General features: G+C 39.2%; 1 protein-coding gene across 2 annotated transcripts in view; it reads right to left on the bottom strand.

The window, feature by feature from the left end:
- Nucleotides 1-5: 5 nt before the first annotated feature.
- The window catches only part of DDX42 (DEAD-box helicase 42), a 32,140-nt gene continuing 10,470 nt past the window's right edge, over nt 6-21,675 (bottom strand). The window contains exons 5-20 of one of the 2 annotated variants that reach the window (XM_084863775.1): nt 20,631-20,692; nt 19,218-19,254; nt 18,231-18,380; nt 14,014-14,118; nt 12,316-12,435; nt 10,980-11,156; nt 10,186-10,314; nt 9,499-9,598; nt 8,867-8,914; nt 8,247-8,344; nt 6,839-7,115; nt 5,676-5,902; nt 3,832-3,942; nt 2,179-2,280; nt 1,044-1,611; nt 6-1,007 (exon numbers count right to left, since the gene is read on the bottom strand). In XM_084863775.1, coding sequence (XP_084719901.1) covers nt 808-1,007; nt 1,044-1,611; nt 2,179-2,280; nt 3,832-3,942; nt 5,676-5,902; nt 6,839-7,115; nt 8,247-8,344; nt 8,867-8,914; nt 9,499-9,598; nt 10,186-10,314; nt 10,980-11,156; nt 12,316-12,435; nt 14,014-14,118; nt 18,231-18,380; nt 19,218-19,254; nt 20,631-20,692 — 2,511 coding nt within the window. In that variant the 3' untranslated portion in view covers nt 6-807. Of the gene's footprint in view, nt 1,612-2,178; nt 2,281-3,831; nt 3,943-5,675; nt 5,903-6,838; nt 7,116-8,246; nt 8,345-8,866; nt 8,915-9,498; nt 9,599-10,185; nt 10,315-10,979; nt 11,157-12,315; nt 12,436-14,013; nt 14,119-18,230; nt 18,381-19,217; nt 19,255-20,630; nt 20,693-21,675 lie in introns of both variants that reach the window. The other variant, XM_084863774.1, reaches the window with a different exon arrangement.

Consider the following 21,675-nt stretch of genomic DNA (forward strand, 5'->3'; position numbering starts at 1 on the left):
ACAGGTCCCAGTAGTAAAACATTTACTAGAGCAAGCAGAAAAGAATGCACATCTTAAAGAAACCTTCACAAAGTCACAAAATTTGAAGTATGTATATTTCCTTTATAAACAACATAAACAAAAATCATCAAAATCATTTCAGCAAAACATTTTTCTACCATTGTGGTAAGTTAAAAAAAAAAAAAAAAAACAACACAATGAAATAGGGGGAAGAACAGTTAAAAGCTGTTGGGGTTTGAAATTTAGCAACACTTCAGACCTGGAGCAATCCTGTTTTTAGGATTATTTCTCACTTCTTAATAGTAGTGGCTCTGGGATTCCACTACAGGCTGCTGCTTCCAGTCTCAGGGCTGGAAACAGACCTGAGCATCAACTCCACTTGGAATCAGACACCTCCCTTCCCTGCAAATGTATTGGAAGCCCCAAAGTGCTTCCCAAACATCCCTAACAGGGCCCGTCTGGGCACATGGCTAAGAAAAAGGTTTTAACTTATAGATGTTTATAAGCTGACAGTAAAAAATACACACTACATATGATATAAACCTAGTTTTATATCCTGTAAGGCCCTCACAACAAACCCAGAGCCAAAAGACGCTTCCCAGCTCTCACTGCTTATGATCAAAGCAGCCCCCCAAAATAATGCAAAAAACGATCCAGATGAAGGAGTCATGTCTCTAAGTGCCAGCTACCCACTAAGGGTAGGGGGTCCTTACACCTTGGGCCCCACCCCAACCCAGCCCTGAGACACGTAATTACCAAAAATCTTTCTAAAAATAACAAAGGATTTCACACTTCAGCACATACCATCTAACTGTCCCATCGACTTTTCTTGCGCTTGGGTGGCTCGGGGACAGCAAAACCATCAGCTGTCTTATCTGTCTTGCTGTCCATCTTATCCATCTTACTGCTATCCACCACCTTGGGGTCCATCTTGCTCTCACGATTACAACCTTCTTTCCTGCTTTCACCATTCCAGCCATCATTTGCACTTCGACCATCGTTTGCCCCTTGACCATCGTTTGCCCCTCGACCATCGTTTGCACCTCGACCTTCGTTTGCACCTCGACCATCATTTCCACCTCGACCTTCATTTCCACCTCGGCTCTCTCCATGTCGGCCTCCACCTCCTCCATGTCTGTTCTCCCCATGACGATGGCTATCAGTATGACGGCTGCTGCTTTCTGGATAGCGGTATCCATCTCCATGGCGACCACCATCTCCATGACGTGGGCTATCACCGTGCCGATTGCCACTCTCTCCATGGCTGTGACGGCTACCACCCCGGTTCTCAGTATATCTCTCTCTCTTCCCATTGCTACCCCCAATCCCTTCTCGGCTGTTATTCCCTGAAGCTGTGTTGTTGACTCCCTGGGCTCCGGGAGTGGGGTAGGTCACTGGGGCACTGCTGAGATTCCCAGAATTGCCAAAGCCTGGGACGCTCTTGGTGGCACTAGCAGCGGGGCTGTCAGGACTGTTAAGACCCTGCTGGGCTGAATTAGATGGTACAGAATTCAAGCTCCCTGCACTTGTCCATCCACTTGCCCCAGCAGCAGAACTTCCAGCTTTCTGGTTGCTTAAGCTGGCGGCAACAAAGTGACTCTTGTACTGTGACTGAAAGAGAAAGAGAATGAAAATAGTTATGATGGTGAGTTCAAGAAACTAATATATAATAAGCTTGGCAATGATATATAGGAACTAGGGTGTTCACACACGAGTATCCATTCTATCTTGGCCCTGTGACTTTAGCATCCTGATGGCCCCACAATCCTGTGGCTTCTGTGCGTATTAGTCTGGAGATGGATAAAATATGTAAATTAAGGCCAGCTAACCGGAGGGGTAAAAGAAGAGTTCCTGAGATACAAAATCAAATTTTTCTTAGTTAAAAGATTACTGTCAACCAGATAGCAGCAGCCTTTGATGAGGGCAACACAGGGGGTTGGTGAGGCAGGGAGGGAACAGCAATCCTGCTGCAGTGCAACAGCCCTGGGCTCCGCGTGCCTGAAGTGGATGACAGCAGGAGGGGTTTCTGCATCTAGGTTAGCTACAGCTCGTGTTCAAAATGGGAAGCAGTGAGAGGTCCTAAACCCAGTACTGAGCCCAGCAACGGAGCTATACTAGCCCCCCCATCATTGCCCAAGAATTACTGCTGATGCTTTTACCTAAATGCTGATCTCCTACCTGGAAAGCAGCTTTCATTGCCGTCAGCCGATCTCCCATGGCTCCTGTGGAGGGCTTGTAGGCCTCATAGTTGCTCATTACATTGTTGTTATTTCCTCGATCCTAAAAAATAAGCACACCTTAAGAATGGACTCAAGTAGGAAAGCCCTTGCTATAGACTAGGCCTCAACATACTGAAAACGAGTGGGAAAGGGAACAGAATTTTTTTAGGAAGTTATGCTTTGTGAGAAAAGGTATGGCAATGAAGAATAATTTAAAAACTCAATGCCTGCCGAAACCGGTTTAGCTCAGTGGATAGAGCATCAGTCTGCAGACTGAAAGGTTCCAGGTTCGTTTCCGGTCAAGGGCATGTATTGTACATTGGTTGCGGGCATATCCCCGGTAGGGGGTGTGCAGGAGGTAGCTGGTCGATGTTTCTCATCTATGTTTCTGGCTTTCTATCCTTCTCCGTTCCTCTCTGTAGAAAATCAATAAAATATATATTTTTTAAAAAGAGCATGATCCTCAAGCATTTGGTGCCATTTGTATTTTCCACATACAGATAAATAGAATGTCTCTGTAAAAATGCAAAAGGAACTTTAAAAAAAATAACAACAATAATAAAAATAAAAACTCAATGCCTTTCAACCCAGTATTTCTATTTCTGGAAATTAATCCTAAATAATCAGAAATGAGATCAGATTATGCCCAAAGCTGACTATGTGGCATTATTTATATACAAACATGAACATGTTTATGTAATTATGTAAAAATTATATAGAAAGGCCACAAGGCAGTATGCACATTCTTTGAATCCAGACCCTTGAGTCTGAAACTCAGCTTTGTCACTTACCAGTGTGTAACCTTGGGTGCCTCTGTTTTTTATCTGTACTCTTCGTGAGTGACTGAGAAGACTGAGTTAATATGTGTGCCTGCTTGGAATGGACCTGGCATGTAGTAAGTGCTCAGTATTAGCTAACATCCTTATCCACATCATCATCATGCCTGTAATGTGGTAACAGATTACTTCTCAAAGGTACCACGCTAACTATATATAATAATCCAGAAATGTAGACTTGGCTTAGGAATTAGAGTAACAGGAAATAGACAGTTAAGACAGCGAATCAGGGAGAGCTTTTGCTACCTGATTTTTGAGAAAAGCGCTTTCTCCTCTCTCTGATGAAATTTCCCAGAGAATGTAGCAATCATTCCTGAGTTTAGTTACAAGACACAACTAGAATCTACACAGTGACCTTGTGGCAATGTCTAGCAGCAGGCTCGATTTAGGCCAGTGTTGGGAAAACAGACCGTGGGGTCCCACATCCAGAGTTTCTGATTCCCCAGGTTTGCGGTGGGGCATGAGTCTCCATTTACTGCTAGTCCAGGAACCGCCGCTAACCTAGACTGATTTCCTGAGCACATCAAGGTCCTTCCTCAATAGAAGTCACAACAGTAAGAACCGGCATTAACACAGAGGTAAGCCAGCAAATTAAACACAAGCTTCCTTCCTGACAGGGCTCTGAACTCTTGAGGCTTTCTCAGGCAGAGAATAGTCCTACCGTTACTCAGGACCAGCCTTACCACGTTAAGTGCCCAACCTGTTTTGCCTTCCAGACACAAAGCATAGTGCCAGTCCCCGGTGACTGACAGGGCACCATTGTAGAATGGACTCACTGTGTTCTCAGAGCCTAGTCCAGGCCGCTCCCTGTAGCCCAGGCCTCCTCCACCAATGTTCAGCTTTTTGCCTTTCCCTCCTTTGAAGCGGGACTTCCGAAACCAGGCATTCTGCATTGAACACAATTTAAGGTTAGCCAGGATAGGGAGAAGGGAGGGGCCAGAGGAAGGATAAGATGGAAGAGGAAACTAAGGGGAAGGGAAGACTTTTTGCTCATCTTTAGCCCAGAACCACAGATTCACTTCCTTTAGGTAGTTTAATCCACCCATTTGTCAGGAGGCTCAGATCCTTATCTAAGGCTTCCTTTATTGCTCCTTTTTCAATAAGGGAAGTAACTGGTTACGCTGGCCACTTCTAACTTCCTTAAGGAAAGTGAATTTATTTATTTATTTTAAAAAATATATATATATTATTGATATTTTACAGAGAGGAAGGGAGAGAGATAGCTAGAAACGTCGATGAGAGAGAAACATCGACCAGGTGCCTCTTGCACACCCCCTACCAGGGATGTGCCCGCAACCAAGGTACATGCCCTTGACCGGAATCGAACCTGGGACCTTTCAGTCCTTAGACCGACGCTCTACCACTGAGCCAAACCGGTTTTGGCGTGAATTTATTTTCTATTTTTCAATCTATACATACCACTGGACATAAAAATTCAGAGCTTTTAAAGTATTACTGGGTTCAGAAGTAGGGGGAAAAAACACTGTGACGTGAGGTTTATTAGAATTCACTCTAGGCCAGACTGGTAGTCACATAAAAAAATAAAATTTTATTTACCCATAAGACCTTAAAGTTTTCATTGAACTTAATCATTGCCAGAATACTACTAATCAGATTTATTCACATTCTCTTCAGAATGCAAACATCTCTGGGAGAGGTTAGAGCTTTGGCTGACATGCCAAAGTTCTCGAGAGGCAGGGCAAGCTTGGCAAAGGTGAGAGAAGCTGATCAGTCTGAGAGCACAGGAAGCCTGAGGCATAAAAAGGGATGTATCTTGTTTAAACCTTCAGTTTAGGATTGGCTCTCTATACCCAGGAAAGGGGAGGAAACTACTCTCAAGACCACATGACAACTGCATTATGGGTAAAAATGCTATTAGGCTGGCCTATCTGAAAAACATGTAAGTCTCTGCTAACAGAATATGTATTCTGAACAAATTTGTAATTTGGGGACTGCATGTATTAACACAATTTAAGATTTAATTCGGTAGAATGGTTCACTCAATTTTGGACTGGTAATCAGTGTGGTCTAAAATCTGAGATCTGCCGAAACCGGTTCGGCTCAGTGGATAGACCGTCAGCTTGGGGACCGAAAGGTCCTGGGTTCGATTCTGGTCAAGGACATGTACCTTGGTTGCGGGCACATCCCCAGTAGGGGGTGTGCAAGAGGCAGCTGATCGATGACTCTCTCTCATCGATGTTTCTAAGTCTCTATCTCTCTCCCTTCCTCTCTGTACAAAATCAATAAAATATATTAAAACAAACAAACAAATAAATAAATAAATAAAATCTGAGATCTAAGTCTATGAGGAATAGTTCAATACATAATTTTTTAAGACATCACACATTTTTAGCCCCCAAAAGAGAAGACAGTTTGGGAGGAATAGAAGCCATCTTTGAAATTACACTTCATAGATGCTGCCGAGAGGAGAGGATGAGAAGATAACCAGATGAATTTTAATGCCCTTACAAAACTAATCAGTACCTCTAAGCATTATTCTCCCCACCCCCACTCCTTTCTTGACATGTTTCTAGGTTATCTGCATCAGGCTTGTTGGAATTTGATCACCTAGTTTAGTTTTACAACTTGGAGCAACCTGAAGAGTGTTGCAGCCCCTCACCTGCATTGCCAGATCTAGGAGTTCCTTGGAAACATGTTGATTGGCTCCTTCCAAGTTCCGGACAAGATCACCAGCAAAATTGCTGTCCTTGGGGGTTAGCAAGGTATAGGCCACACCCTTCTCACCCGCTCGTCCTGTGCGGCCAATCCTGTGAGTATGGGTATCAATGTCTCGAGCCACATCATAGTTGATGACAGTCTTAATTGAAGGAATGTCCAGACCACGGGCTGAAATAATAAACCAAATTCTTTTATTCATCAGGAATCAAAAACCAAAGTAAACCTGCCCTAGCTGGTTTGGCGCAGTGGATAGAGCACTGGCCTGCAGACTGAAGAGTCCTGGTTCAATTCTGGTCAAGGGCACATGCCTAGTTGCGGGCTGGATCCCTAGTAGGGGGTATGCAAGGAGGTAGCCGATCAATTATTCTCTCTCATCATTGATGTTTCTCGCTCTCTCTCCCTCTCTGAAATCAATAAAAATATATTTTAAAAAACAAACAAAAAAGCAAAGTAAAGCCAAATACTAAAATCTCTTAAGAATCCAGGTTCCATTACACACACACACACACACACACACACACACACAATTGATTTCAGAGAGGACAGGAGATGGATATAGAAACATTAATGAAGAGAATCATTGATCGGCTACCTCCTACAAGCCCCCTACTGGGGATCGAGCCTGCAACCCAGGTATATGCCTTGACTGGTAATCAAACCGTGACCTCCAGGTTCATAGGTCAACGATCAACCACTGAGCCACTGCAGTCAGGCCCAGATTCCATTCTTATCTAGGCAAAGTGTGTGGTTTGCTGAGCTGAGATACAAGTTACTATTCTAGAACAAATGCCACTATTGTAGATTCTATGATGCGGGGCCACCTACTGTAAGATATATAACATCTGCCATCAATAACCTGCCATGGCCTGTCTGTACCAGGAATATATAAAAAATTAAAATCAGCTTCAAATATGCCTTGAGGCTGAGAAATTAACATCTTTCTGGTTATGATCAGTGTACTCTAAATGGCTCCATGGGGTATGGCCAGCCAGGCCAGCAGAGTACCTTCAATCAGCTTGATCAGGTATTACAGGTTTTGTGTAACAAGGCAGAGCACCCTTATAGCACAGAAACCTAAGATTATTGGGGAAATTCATATCCTACCTGCAACATCTGTGGCCACCAGGATGGGGATGTCCTTTTTCTTAAAGTCTGAAATGACCTTGTTTCTTTCACTCTGATCCATGTCCCCATGAAGCAGCCCAAGATTATGATCCTCCTGTTTAAGGTTATTGGCCAGCTCCTCAGCATTGGCCTTTTTAGTAACGAACAGGAGAACACTCCCTGAAGAGGTAAACTCGACCAGCCGCCGGGTAAGCCAGTTCCATTTACTAGGCCCGGAATGGAGAATTTCCACAATCTGTGTCACATCTTCATTTGCCTGAAAAGGAAGAAATGGAACAGAGGATTGTGACATTTGTTCCACAGGGCACCTGAACAGGGACCAGACATCACATGTTTTACTTGCACCTAGCAGAACCTTAAACAATCTTTCTTCTGGGCCTTCCTTCATCAAGTCAAGTGCACTCAAAACTTAGGTCCCTTTCTCAAACACTGTGCTCTCCATCTCCCCTAATGTGTACATGTACCAACCAACTAATCTGCTAACCGCAATGTTTTTTATGCCTACTACTCAGATTATTCTTAATAAATTAAGCTGCCTTCTGCCCCTCCCACTCACTGTTCCTAGTAGAATTCATCCACGGACACAGAAGGGACTCAAAAATAAAGAATGGACACTGTCAAAATGCTAACTGCTCAGAACTTTAATAAACATGGCAAGCAACTTAAGGAATTCTCAAGGCAGCCTTAACTGAATTCCAAATCACAATTCAGAGAAATTTTCCACACAGGTAAGGAAAAAACCCGTAACTTTTTTTTTTATTTAATATATTTTATCAATTTTTTTACAGAGAGGAAGAGAGTTAGAAACATCGATGAGAGAGAATCATCGATCAGCTGCCTCTTGCACACCTCCTACTGGGGATGTGCCCGCAACCAAGGTACATGCCCTTGACCGGAATCAAACCTGGGACCTCTCAGTCCGCAGACCAACGCTCTATCCACTGAGCAAAACCAGTTTCGGCCTGTAACTCATTTTTACCAGGCTGTTCGAGTCCCCCACTCCATGCTGTGCAGACTTCCTCCCTCCATCATTTTAAATGTCAGTTCTATCCTGATAGTCTTTCTAGGCAAAGCTTGCTTCTTTTCCCCCCACAAATGTTATTTATAAAAAAAGTAAAAAATGGATGCACTTATTTATGCATCCATTGGTTAGTTCTTGTATGGGCACTAGCCGGGGATCAAACCCGCAACCATGGTATATAAAGACCATGTTCTAACCAACAGGGTTTCCCTTCTCTTTGGATATTTAAATTTAAAGCAAATTTGAAACATGCTGCCTCACCCATAATACATAATATTTTTCCTCTCAGTAGTGAGAAATTCATACCATGTCTCCATAATCTGAGAAATAACCTATTGGGGTCCCATCCAGCCCTGCTAAGGTTACCTCTCCAATATCTCCTTGCACCACTCGAATAGGGTCGATCAGAATGTCTCTGGCCAGTTTTTCAATCTTTTTCCGAAAAGTTGCACTGAATAAGAGAGCTAAAAGGTAAATTAAATTTTGTTAAAGAAACAGTATGACTTCTTTTTTTTCTACTAACATTTAAAATATTGTTTTTAAAAAATACTCCGTTTTTTAAAAATAAGCCTACTTGAACTTTAATCTTAGCTAAAACAAAAAACAAACCAAAAAAAACTGACTAAGGAAAAAAGGCTTGATATTACTCTATTTTTATAAATTTTCTGTTAAGACAGGGTTGTCATATGGTTAACAGAAATCAGATCTGCATTCTGCATTGCCTCTACCAAATAAAACTGTATAAATTGGAGCAAGTCACTCAATCCTCTGCCTTAGTATTTATTATCTATAACAACGAGTGAATTATAACTGATGACCTCTAAGGTCCTGTGCAGCTCAGATAAACAGTCATTATCTCACCCTTTATAGTTCTCACCAGTACACTCACATGATCATTTTTGCTGCCACAACTAAGTGCTTATAAAATAAATAGAGGAGCTTATTCTGAGTACAAATGTGGCTTAATAAAAATGCTGCATACATACTCTGTCTGTCAGGACGGACATGACTGGCGATGGATCGCACCTGGTACTCTGGAAGAAGTAGAAACATAAAATTAATATTTTAACTCTGCAATACAGTTTGGGATGCCTGAAAAAGTCATTTTAGTAAAAATCTTCATATGAAAGGTTATAAGAATTAAGGGGAAAAGAAAGAAATAAGAAAACTTTAAAACTTCTAGATCTATTATTCATTATGAAACTCAGAAAGCATTTTGTCCTCCACCCAATTGGGGTAGGCCCAGTAGTGTTTCAATCAATAAAGTTAGAATTTTCACACAGCCAGGTTAGTGAAGGAAGACAGGAGAACAAAGGTCCTTGAATGACATGACATCCACCCAACTAAGAACACAGACCTTGACATCCACAATCAAAGGCATATGAATAAAAATAAAGCATAAAGCCAAAATCCCCCTATATACAAAGGCATTTTTCAATTGTCCTCAACCCATTCACACCTAACATACTTTTCCTGAGAGAACTCCTAAGAATAGCTTCTAACCCTCCCCAGGAATATTTTTAGCTTCTCTCATGAAAAAAAAAGTTGCTAAGTTCAGACATGGGAAAAACTAGTATCATCAGATGAGGGACAGAAGACACTGGTATTCAGAGCATACCAAATCCCATGTCAAACATTCGATCTGCTTCATCGAATACAAGGTAAGAGACTCTCTGGAGATTGGTAGCTTTCTTCTTCACATGATCGATCAGTCGGCCCTATGAGAACCAGAAAATGATTAGTAAATAAAATTAAAGGCATTTAAAACAACTTTCTAGAGTTGTGTTCCTAGCAAAAGTATTAATATGTCTTAGACTATATCAGACCCTGGTCTGACAGCCTGGACAAAGCCTAAAGAAACCCAGAAATTTTGAAAACCCCATGATTCTTCCTTTACATTGTGATTTAAATTGTAGGAAAAGGGCCAGAATAATTTTTGTGAGGCATTCTGAAATGATCTAATTTAAAACCTTACTGATGGGCTTTAATGTTTAGACTACTCTTCTAGACAGCCTGACTATACTTTGAATGTCTTTCTGATTCTTGATACTTTCAGTGACCTCATCCATTTTCTAGAACATAAGAAAAATTATTTTAAATAGAGGGAAATTTGTAGCTATTAATATATAGATCAGAGAATCTTATTGGACTATTTTAGTAATTAATCAAAATTAAATCAAAGCTACAGGCTGTCACTCACCAGAGTATTCTCTACCACATTTTAGGGGGGAAGTCCCTCTAATAACTAACCACTTTTCCATACAAACAGAGGCCGAGAAGCAATTTAAATCCAAGACATACTTACTGGAGTACACACAACAATCTCCGCCCCTTCCTGAAGGGCCTTGGCCTGCTCCCACATGCTTCCCCCTCCATACACGGCCACTGATCGAAGATTATATGCTTTCCCAAACCGCTTACATTCTGCATGGATCTAAAAAGTTGTGGACATAACAACACATTAACAAATTCTGACAAAAACCTTTGTCACAACAAAAAAGGGAGTTATACAAACACATAGAATACAATGTCAGAAAATAAAATGCTAGAAAATACTTAAGACAATTCTTATAGCATTTTTAAAAATCTTAAAACAGTTTTTCAAAGAAAAGTGTGTATTTGGTTATATAGAAATATCCTATATAATAAAAGCCCAATATGCAAATCGACCAAAAAATGGAATGACTGGTTGCTATGACATGCACTGACCACCAGGGGGTAGATGCTCAACGCAGGAGCTGTCCCCAGCCTGCAGGCCCCAGGCCAGCCAAGGCGGGTGCCAGCAGGGGGCCCCCCAATTTCCCCACCAGTTGCCCCACAGATCAGCCCTGATTGCTGGCCAGGTCTAAGGACCCTACCCGTGCACAATTTCATGTACCAGGCCTCTAGTATAACATTATTTTCCAAAAGTTTCCTGGTAGCTCAATGTAAATGTATTTAATGCCACTCTACTGCACATTTACAAATGGTTAAAATGAGAAATTTGATGTGTATTTTATCACAACTGAAAAAAAGTTTCCTGGTAATTCTACCCACTTGACTGGTTGGTCCCTTGCTAGTTCACATTTGCAAGGAGGCATTTCTATACAAAGCACATACCTGCTGGCAAAGCTCCCTCGTAGGACACACAATCACTGCAATTGGTCCATCACCTGGTTCCAGTTCCTTCTGGTCCATTATATGAATCAGCATGGGCCAGATAAAGGCAGCAGTTTTTCCACTGCCTGTTTTGGCAATACCAATCATGTCTCTTCCACTTAATGCCACAGGCACACCCTAGAGAAAAAGAAAGTATATCCACTTCTATTGTGAAGATGTACTAAAGGAAATCGCAGGGAAGGAGTATATGACTATTAATGACATTCATTTTCACTGGAACAAAATTATCCTGGGCTATGCATACTAACTATGGAATAACAAAAAGTACGTGGCATTCCCCTAAACTTCTTGATTTGAAAGAAATATTTATCATTCTCTTCATGGTGGATCAGCCACGATTTACAAAATATGAATGATTTTATTTTGCTTAAAATATAGAAATAAAAAAATTGTAATTTATAAGTAGGTTACCAAAATTTTTAAGATCTTGTCTCCTTAGGAAGGTACAGACTGCCCTATCCACATACATAAAATTCTCAATTTTGGTGCAGGAATGAATAAATCCCATATATAAATGTGAAATAGAAGTTACTACTTTCAATTATGAGAATTTTCAGGCCACAGCCAAAGGGATCTTAGTAACTGACAGTACTAAATTTGTCCACACAGAAATCTTTATTTTTTTTATTTTATCCTCAACCGAGGACATGCTTGGAGGTGGGGGTATAGAAACATTGATGCTAGAGAAAAACACCGATCAGTTGCTTTCTGTACACACTATGATCTTGAGGGGGGCGGGGGGGGAGAGGGATTGAACCCGCAACCCGTGTATGTGTTCTGACAGGGAATCGAATGGGCAACCTTTTAGTTCACAAAATGACACTCAACCAGAAATCTTTGGCTGGGCCACATATAAATCTTTTTTATTATACTTTTGTATTTCATGTATATCTTCCCTCCTCTCCCCTTATTTGAAGCAAATGTTGAAGACAAAGCTACAGAGGGAATATATGGATACATTCGACCCATGTCAATTCAGTTCCGCACTAATCAGTGTTGTGTGTTTTTAATTGATTTTAAAAAGAGGAAGGGGGAGAGGGCCGGGGAGAGAGGGAGGGGGAGAAACATCAGGATTTGAACCCACAACCTGAGTATGTGCCCTAATGGGGAATCAAACCTGCCACCTTTTGATGTAGAAGACGATGCTCCAACCAATTGAGCCACACTGGCCAGGGCTGCACTAACTAGTGTTTTATTGATTTGACTTGTTTGTAAAATAAAACACAGTCACTGATTATCATTCTACTTCATTTTCCCTTCAGTATGCTTTACTTACCTGACACTGTATTGGAGTGGGCTGTGTGTATTCAGATTTCCGAATCTGGTGCATAAGTTGTTCATCAAACCCAAAATGAGCAAAACTGCTTCCTGGTCGAGGAGGTGCAGCACCAGAGACCTATGGGAAAGACAATTCCCAGGAATGATTTGTATTTCAAAATCAACAGCACTGGAAGTTCAACAAAATTTACCGGTACCTAGTATTTAGCTTGAATATAACGTGAAAATGTAAGTCTGTAGCCAAAAGCACATGCTGTTCAAAAAGGTAAGAAAATTAATAGATCTAAAAACTTATATAAAAAACTCCAGGATAAATATTCCTGAGGTAACTGTCATATGTTTAAAATGATTAAGTGCCTAGACATCTCTTTAATAAAAATTAATTTTCAGTAAGAAATTAAAAATAATTGTTCAATTCATTGAAAAAGGTCATTTTGCCGAAACCGGTTTGGCTCAGTCGGCCTGCGGACTGGAAGGTCCGGGTTCGATTCCGGTCAAGGGCATGTACATTGGTTGCAGGCACATCCCCGGTAGGGGGTGTGCAGAAGGCAGCTGGTCAATGTTTCTCTCTCATCGACGTTTCTAGCTCTCTATCCCTCTCCCTTCCTCTCTGTAAAAAATCAATAAAATATAAGAAAAAAGAAAAAGGTCATTTTATTTTTTACCATTTGCGTAACTATTAGCCAGATGGTAGAAAAAAATAAAATTTGCTCTTAAAATAAAGAGTGCAAATAAGCTCTAAATATGGTTACAAAGATGTCCGCCATTTCCACATTTAGTCATGCTTGAAGAGTTAATGCTCCACTTAGTGATGGTCTAGACATTGTCAAGCACTATACCGTACCCAGGTAAAAAATGAAGCTTATAATTTCCATGTTGATCCCAACAGTGATAACCTTTCAATGCTTCCTCTGGTGATGCTATCTATTTCTACTCAGGATTTTGTGTAAAAGGCTTTTTTTTGGGGGGGGGGGGGGGGGAGAGGAAGGGGGAGAATTTTGGCAAATGGACACACACATATACACTCTCAGAAAAAAGTAATTCAAACATCACATAACAACTGGTAAGGTATAGGCCAGAAAGCTGTCCACACCAAGAAGATATCACCGTATTACCTGTGTGTGTTTCACTTTACTAACATCGAGCAGCACCCTAAACAGCATGGCCAATGTATAACCTAAACTTTCTGGGTGGGCAATTTAAACTATTACTGTGAAATTAGTGATTTTCAATTTTTAAAAGGTGTTAATGTCTTCTAATTAAAAAAAACAACTGTGCTGTATGTAATCTGAGAAGCAAGTGTTTATTAATTTTGAGATATTCTGACTTTACGTATTGATCACATCTACTGATCTTGTCTTCTCTTCTGAAGATGGTGATTCCTACCCTTCATCTCTAGCCCACCAAACACAGTTCTCAAAACACTGTATTTGTTGGAGAAATACTTGCTGATTAATTTTAAGAGTGCGATGACATATTGTTCCATACAACATACAGAGTTGACTGAACACATTTAGCATTTATGTGTGTCACATGCAAGAATACAATCCTATCCTCAAAGAGCTGGAAGACTAACATAATAAAAACTAGACAAATGAGCCCAAGCAATATAATTATTACTCTACCAAAGACAGTTCAGAGACCATTAGAAAAGAAATTCAAGATTAAGAATATCTAGCTTAATGGTTGGACTTACCCGAAGATTGAGCTTATGCCGAAGATCTATTAGCTGCTGTGGGGTGAGGTTTGTGATCTCTTCATGTTCATTGTAAAAATTTTTTTCAAATGGTGGATAGTCAATCTGCAGGTCCAATTATTCAAAGTTAGTCTAGAATTCAAGAGTCAATCCTGTGAGTTTGACTTTAATGCAAAATAACCTTTTACAAATATTACAAAGCCAAAACCAGACAGAGAACAAAGGAATTCACTTATTCCTGACAAACATCCCCAAAGTACAGCTAGTACCATTCCCTAATCCCATTTTCCAATATAAACACCAACCTGCTTTCTAAAGAGACTCTTAAGAACACATTTCAGCTCTAGCCAGTTTGGCTCAGTAGATACAGCATTGCCTGCAGACTGAAGAGTCCCAGGTTGAATTCCTGTCAAGGGCAGATACCTGGATTGTGGGCTCGATCCCCAGGAGGGTGGCATGCAGGAGGCAGCCAATCAATGATTCCCATCATTGATGTTTCTCTCTCCCTCTCCCTTCCTCTCTGAAATAAAAATTAAAAAAAAAAAAGAAAAAAGAAAAAAGAAAAAAAACACTTTAGGGGAGTGGAGGGTAGAGGGCAGGGTAAAAAGGGGGGGGGGTCAGAGGGGATATATGTAATATTTTGAAAAATAAAGATAAAATAAAAAGGAATTTACAATGCCAAAGGCTTCAGATTTTAAAATAGCCCACCCTATAACATTTAAGTGTTTTAGAGTAAGCTGTTCACTCACTTAGCTCAAAGCATTTAAAAATATTTCTAATATTTCCTTTGGGGACAGATCTGTGTGTAGAGGAAGTTCTATTCTTTTTAACATGGAATTGTTTACATAACTTTTAAAAAAGGAATGACCAAGCATTTCCAATTCCAAGGGGGAAGAAGTAATTTCTGCTCCTCTTCATAGCTCACTGTACTAACAACACAAAGCAGAAGCACACCACCACACGGGAATGTGTTAAATGATTTTCTTTTTGACAACATGGTACGTTTACAATAAACTTATTTAAGGAGAATGTAAGTCTTTACTGGGTGGTCAAAAATGTCATAATTCTGGATAAAGCCTAATTATCTTTCTATAGCACTAGCAACAAAAGGTTTTACAGTCTGCCTGTCAGGCAGGAACTTTTGTTAATGAGCCCCACAATGCTGCTGCACATAATGGAGTCTTTACCATTTCCTTTAGTTCTCTTTATAAGAATGGAAGCTCCCTGAGAGCAAGAATTTTTATTTTGTTCACAAATTTTATATATAAACATGTAAATTTTTATGTTAAGGAAGAAACAGAATGAGAAGAAAGCTACTTTTAAGTAGAAAGGATAATCTTCCCTTTCTTCTAGTCTCTCCTAACAGACTACCCATTTCATAAGAACAACTGGGAATACCCCAGGATGATGAAGTTTGAGCACTTTGTCAAAGATTTTTATTAGACGATTATTTCAAGTACTTGCATGTTTTTCCTTACTGGATTTTTACTCTATACTTCTTCCTAGATCAGGTTCAAATATTTTGTTTCACTGTCACATGCATTATGTGATAGCATTTAGACAAAAGGAAACATTTAGAAAATTGACTAGACCAGTGGTTCTCAAACTTTTTCGCCTCAGGTACCCTTTACACTTAACAAAAACACGACTTTTCATTTATGTGGGTTATAGTTATTGATATGTACTGTGTTAAAATTAAAACAAAAATTTTTAAATTTATTAATTCATTTAAAAAATAACAACAGCCTGACCAGCATAGCTTAGTGGTTGAGCATCAACAGTTTGATTCCTGGTCAAGGCACATGCCCAGGTTGTGGGCTTAATAACCAGTGTAAGGGGTGCAGAAGGTAGCTGATCAATGATTCTCTCTCATCACCAATATTTCTCTCTCTCTCTCTTCCTTTCTGAAATCAGTAAAAATGTTTTTTTAAAAATTTATAATAAACCATTATACTTTAACATAAATGCTTTAACAAAAATAACTTTGACAACATTGTTTCACATTTTTAGAAGTCTCTTTAATTTCTGACAAAAGAAAATGGTTCCTACTACATGTAAATTGTTGTGATAGGTTGCTTTCAGTCCAGGAAAAATCTGGCCCCTCACAGATATGTGGTTGGAAAAGGAAATTATTTATTAGCAGCCTTTTCATATTCTTGTGGATTTTTATTCTTCTTCAATTCTATACTAAAACTTGACAAGTCATTTCTTACAGGTTATTTTCACTGTGTAATCTGAAACCATATCATGAACTTTTTACAGTCTGTTACATTATAACCAATGAATCTATCATATACTTTGAATGGGAGTCTTTATTCATGCATGATTGTGTAATGTCATGCACTGGCCATTTTGAAAACACATTTTCTGAGGTTTATGAGGTAGTATGCAGGTGATTCAAATGGTAAAATTTCATTATATACAGATATTTTTAAAATCACAGTTATTACCATCAATTTCATTACCACAGACTTTACATATAAAAAAGCTGACAAGCTCACTGTGATGAATATGTTTCCAAAATTCTAAGTTTTGTTTGAAAGTTTTAAGCTTCTATCCTTGGCAATAAACACTTTTAATTGTTTTCCTTAAAGTGTCATTCATTTTCTCAATTGAAAACGGTATTCCATGAGAAAAACAGCTAGTTCAGCTCACAACTCAAACACCTAAATGCTTTATTCTTTCAATATATTTTTATTGATTTCAGATAGGGAGAGGGAGAGGTAGAAACATCAATGATAAGATGTAATCATTAATAAGCTGCCTCCTGAATGACCCCCCCTCAAGCCTGCAACCTAGGCATGTCCTGACCGGGAATCGAACCATTGCCTTTTGGTTCATAGGTTGATGCTCAACCTCTGAGCCATGCCAGCTGGGCTGTTTCAAAGATATTCTAAAGTGAAGCTGGCTTTTTTTTTTTTTTTTTTTTTTTTTTTAAACTGTGATAGTCTAGCAGGAAAGAATATATTGACTACAAGAACAGTTGATACCACTGTCTTTTTTAATCCTCACCTGAGAATATTTTTTAGAGAGAGTGGAAGGGCGTGAGGTGGGGGAAGAAAGTAAGGTGGGGAAGAGTTAGGGGAGAGAGAGAACCATTGACATGAAAGAGACCAGGGCTGGAGATTGAGCCTGCAACAGATATATGTGCCTTTGACCAGGAATCGAACCTGTGACTCTTCAGTCCACGTGTCGACACTAACCATTGAGAAATTCATCCAGGGCTAGTTACCACTGTTGATTCATGCTAAGCTATTAGCAGTTTTATCTACCATTGATTTTAGGCACGGATGCAAATGCTGACCCAGTAAACAAAAAGAAAAAATCTTAGCATTATGAAAATTCTTTGACTCCGTAGAATCCCTGAAAAGATCGTTCCAGGAATCTTTGCACCACACTTGAGAACCATTGTTGGAGATCTAGAATCACTAGGGTATCCAAGATCTAGTCTAATATTTAACCTCAATGAAATACTGATTTTTTTTCACGTGAATTTACTGATATCCTCATTTTCTTTTCCTAATTTAAGGAACCTGTAATTCCTGGTAGCCTTTGAAAGATCAGTCTTTTTCTGCTCCAGATCTGTGAGAAATAGTAAAGGCTTACAGCAATGAAAAAATAAATGCAGGCCTAAGGGTCCATTTTGAAAGAAAGATGGTTGGTTAAATGATGGTCTAGAACAGCCGTCACCAACATTTCAGACCTCACAGACCACCAGTACAATTTATTGAAAAAAAATTCTTCACATATGCCGGGACCGGTTTGGCTCAGTGGATAGAGCGTCGGCCTGCGGACTGAAAGGTCCCGGGTTTGATTCCGGGCAAGGGCATGCACCTTGGTTGTGGGCACATCCCCAGTAGGGGGTGTGCAAGAGGCAGCTGATCGATGATTCTCTCTCATCGATGTTTCTGACTCTCTATCCCTCTCTCTTCCTCTCTGTGAAAAATCAATAAAGTATATTAAAAAAAAAAAATTCTTCACATATAATTGATGTGAACAAGCAATTCAGCTTGAACAACAAAGGCTATAAAGCCTCAATCACTCAGTCACCTTTTTGTTTCAATCACTTAGCAGACAAGATCCCAAAGAACAAATATTCTTATGACATAAGGAGTATAAATCAGGAGTACTCAGATATTGAGTACTCAGATATTTTTAACACTGAAGAAACTGTATTGGCTTGAAACAAGAATCAAATTCATCAAAAAACACCATACCTCTGAATGATCAATGGGAGGAAGAGGATCAATGATTTTTTTGGAAGGTGCAATTGGATTTCCATCACTATCATATTCCAAATTATCTTCCTCTTCCTCTTGAACCACACCAGCAGTTGGGTTCTCTGCCATGTATCGAAAATAAGCTTCCTGCAGGAAAGCACAAGCACATAATCATACCAAGTACAATTGGGAACATTTCTGCTCCTGTGATTAGTGCACACAGTGTACCAAATGATTGCAGTTTAAATACCTACCAAGTAAGAAGTCTCTTACTAGCAATGATTCCTTTAACACTAGCAGTACTTGGAGGGACAATCAGAAGAAATGAGTGAAACAGTACTACAAACTGATTTAACTTAACAGAAGACGTACAAATCTATCTGTTTCACAGCATTCCTGGGGTGGGGTGTCTACCTACCCTGCCCAGAGCTGTGGAACACATGTTGTGGCTTTATCAATCCAAGTTTAGAAGTTGACACTGATTAGAAGGTTCATAAACCTGGAAAGGCTACTGCTCACTTTGGTTCCCTTCTCACCAGCCCATAACTGACCAATGAGGAAAAAAATACTAAAGGAGTATCATTAATGTTCCATCTTGAAACATAAAAATCACAAACAGAACCCCTAGAAAGAGGTAGAGGTTGGATGTTGCTAGAGGCCTCAGTGGATCCCACACTACTCTACTTCTTGATTTATAAGAATACACATCAGTTTAGATTATAAAAAAAAAAAAAATCAAGCTGAATAAAGCTCATATTTGTTTTTGATGTTATAGTTGATCAAAAGTTCCATCTTCAACATGGATGAAAGCCATGTTAATCTTTGTATTACCAACTGGTCACACATGAAGAAAAGGAGCAAGTCAAATGGCATTCCCTGCTGAGTATCAGGAATGGCCATTTCAGTGAAGGCAAGCTCTAGCTTGTCCCCAGTGTAGACTTTGTGGGGTAAACATAAAAGATAGAAATCTGCATAGGAACTCACTTGGTCATCTTCCTCTTCAATGTCATCTCGAATACCCCTGGAAAAACAAGCGGAGAAACAAACTTCCCTGCAAATGTTCCACATACCCAGCTCCATACTTATAGCAGATTAGTGTTGAATTCCATACAGCACAGGAATTCTCAACACTAATAATAACAAAGCAGCAATAAGCACACTGTAAACTATCCATCCATCATATATGTGTAATTTCACTCTATATGCTACAGTTTGCATTTCTTTTGAATGGGGTGCTAGGGTACCCCTAGAAATGCCAATTACTAATAAGGTATAAGGAGTAAAAAACTTCTGAAGATATATACCCAAGGACCATAGCCTTGTCAATCACATACAACAACCAACAAGCAATTGTGAAAAACATTTTATATTAAAAAAAAAAATCCTACTTTTGGTACACTAAAATAGGTCACAATTTTCTTAATGTCCCCTAGCTCTAGAGTTACTGCATTCAGCTATAGAATAATTGGGGACAGAGAAAAAAATTAAATCAATTCTTGGTAAGTTTGAGACTAAAACTCCTAAGCAGTTCACCTAGAGAAGGGGACAAACGCCCCTTTGCTGACTCTATCAGGAGCTTTAGAAAGTGTGGTTGCTTAGTTCCCACAACCATCTCTTTCTAATCAAACATTCTGCCTAATCTAGAGCACTTACTATTCCCAAGGCAAGCTACACCTCCAGTGCAGGCTTACTGAAAGAGGATACAACACACAGTAAGCACCAAAGAGAGGGCTGAACCTCTCTATGGCACAGGAACCTTGGGGAGGGCCTGAAGCACAAATTACCAAGCAGATGGAGAAGTCCAACCATGCACACTTTTGTCTGGTAGCAAAAACTTTAAGAGGAGTGTATTCAGCAAGGGATAGAGGAGAACTCATTTTCCCAGAAAATAATGTATTTCAAGTTCTGACTCATTGCTAAAGCATGGTTTAACTCCTTAAATAAATTAGATTGTTATTTATTATTAATATACATAGTTTTAAAATGGCATAATCACCATTACTTCTCCTAATCAATCCTATAGGCATTAACCTGATTTTTATTAATTATGAAACAAAACTCAGAACAATGAACCCAAACTTTAGTAATTATGCTCTCTTAACTTCAACTGTAACTCATTCTTGAGTTTACTAAAAACAAAAAAACCAACAAAAAACCAACAAAAAATACAAAACATCAAATACCATTTTATAAAAAAAAAAAAATGCTTTCTAAATACTGCAAATTTAAAGACTTTTGTAATCTCTACCATTTGCAGAAATGCTATTCAAGATACAGGGCTAACTTCAAGTTAAGAATTTATGTATTTTAATTTTAGCTCTATAAATTTTGGGAGATATAGGTGTTGCAATACTTTATTTTTATACAAACTTTGTGAGGGAGAAGAAAACAACTTACTTTACGTTTTTCTTTTCCTTGTCCTTTTCTTCAAGCCTCTTCATGTCTCTTGCTGCCTGATCCTAATGAAACAAAAGGATGTATACAATCATAGCAACTATAATAAAAAAGAAATATCTTAACAAAGAATTTTTAGATTCAAACAAATGCTAGCATACTTTTAGCTATGCATTTTGACAATTGCATTTGGGTGCAAACTACATCTTGACAATTTTCCAGAGAAATACCCAAATGTTCTAAAACCTTGGCTATAAATGTCCGTGACTTTTACCTGCATTTTATAGCATGCATAGAAAAATTAGTAAAAATGCTTGGTCCTTGTTTTTTTTTTTTTTTTTTTTTTTTTTAAGTTAATGAAGTAATTGTGGCTGTCAAAGAACTTAAGCTTAGGCAAATCAAGCTTTCTCAAGGTGCAGCATAAGAAAATTTGCTTCACATTAAAATTGGGGCTATTAAAAAAATGCAGATTTCTGGATCTGTCTTTGAAAGATTGCTGTCAATCCAAGTTTAGAAGTTGACACTGATTAGAAGGGTCACAGTTTTGTCCCCAGTGGACTTTTGGTGATGTCTATAGACATTTCTGATCATCCAACTTGGGGGCAAGAGGGGGAGTGAAGGAGAGGTTGTTAGTGACAGCTAGTGGATAAAGGCCACAAATGCTGCTAAACATCCAACAATGCACAGAACAGTCACAACAAAGAACGATTGAGCCCCAATAGTCCTGGGGTGCAACACCCTGCTCCAGAATCCTTGTGTGCATACATGTAGTTTTCCCATTTTCCACAGGTACATTCTTATACAAGAAAATTAATAATCACTGATCTAAATTAATTCTTTGTTTTGTGTGAATATCAAGGTTAGAAAAATTAAAAGTTCCCAAGATTAAACACATTCTGCACAAGTTTATTATAAAGCAACATGAATTTTTCTGACTTCTTTCATTTAAAAAATGCCAGGGTATTAAACCTGGCATCCTATTTAATCAAGTGTTCCTGACAGAGAGAAATTATTTTTTAAAAGAAATATTATACATAATCTACTTTTC

Source organism: Pipistrellus hanaki (genome assembly GCF_964339955.1).
Source record: "Pipistrellus hanaki genome assembly, chromosome: 16".
Taxonomy (NCBI): Eukaryota; Metazoa; Chordata; class Mammalia; order Chiroptera; family Vespertilionidae; genus Pipistrellus; species Pipistrellus hanaki.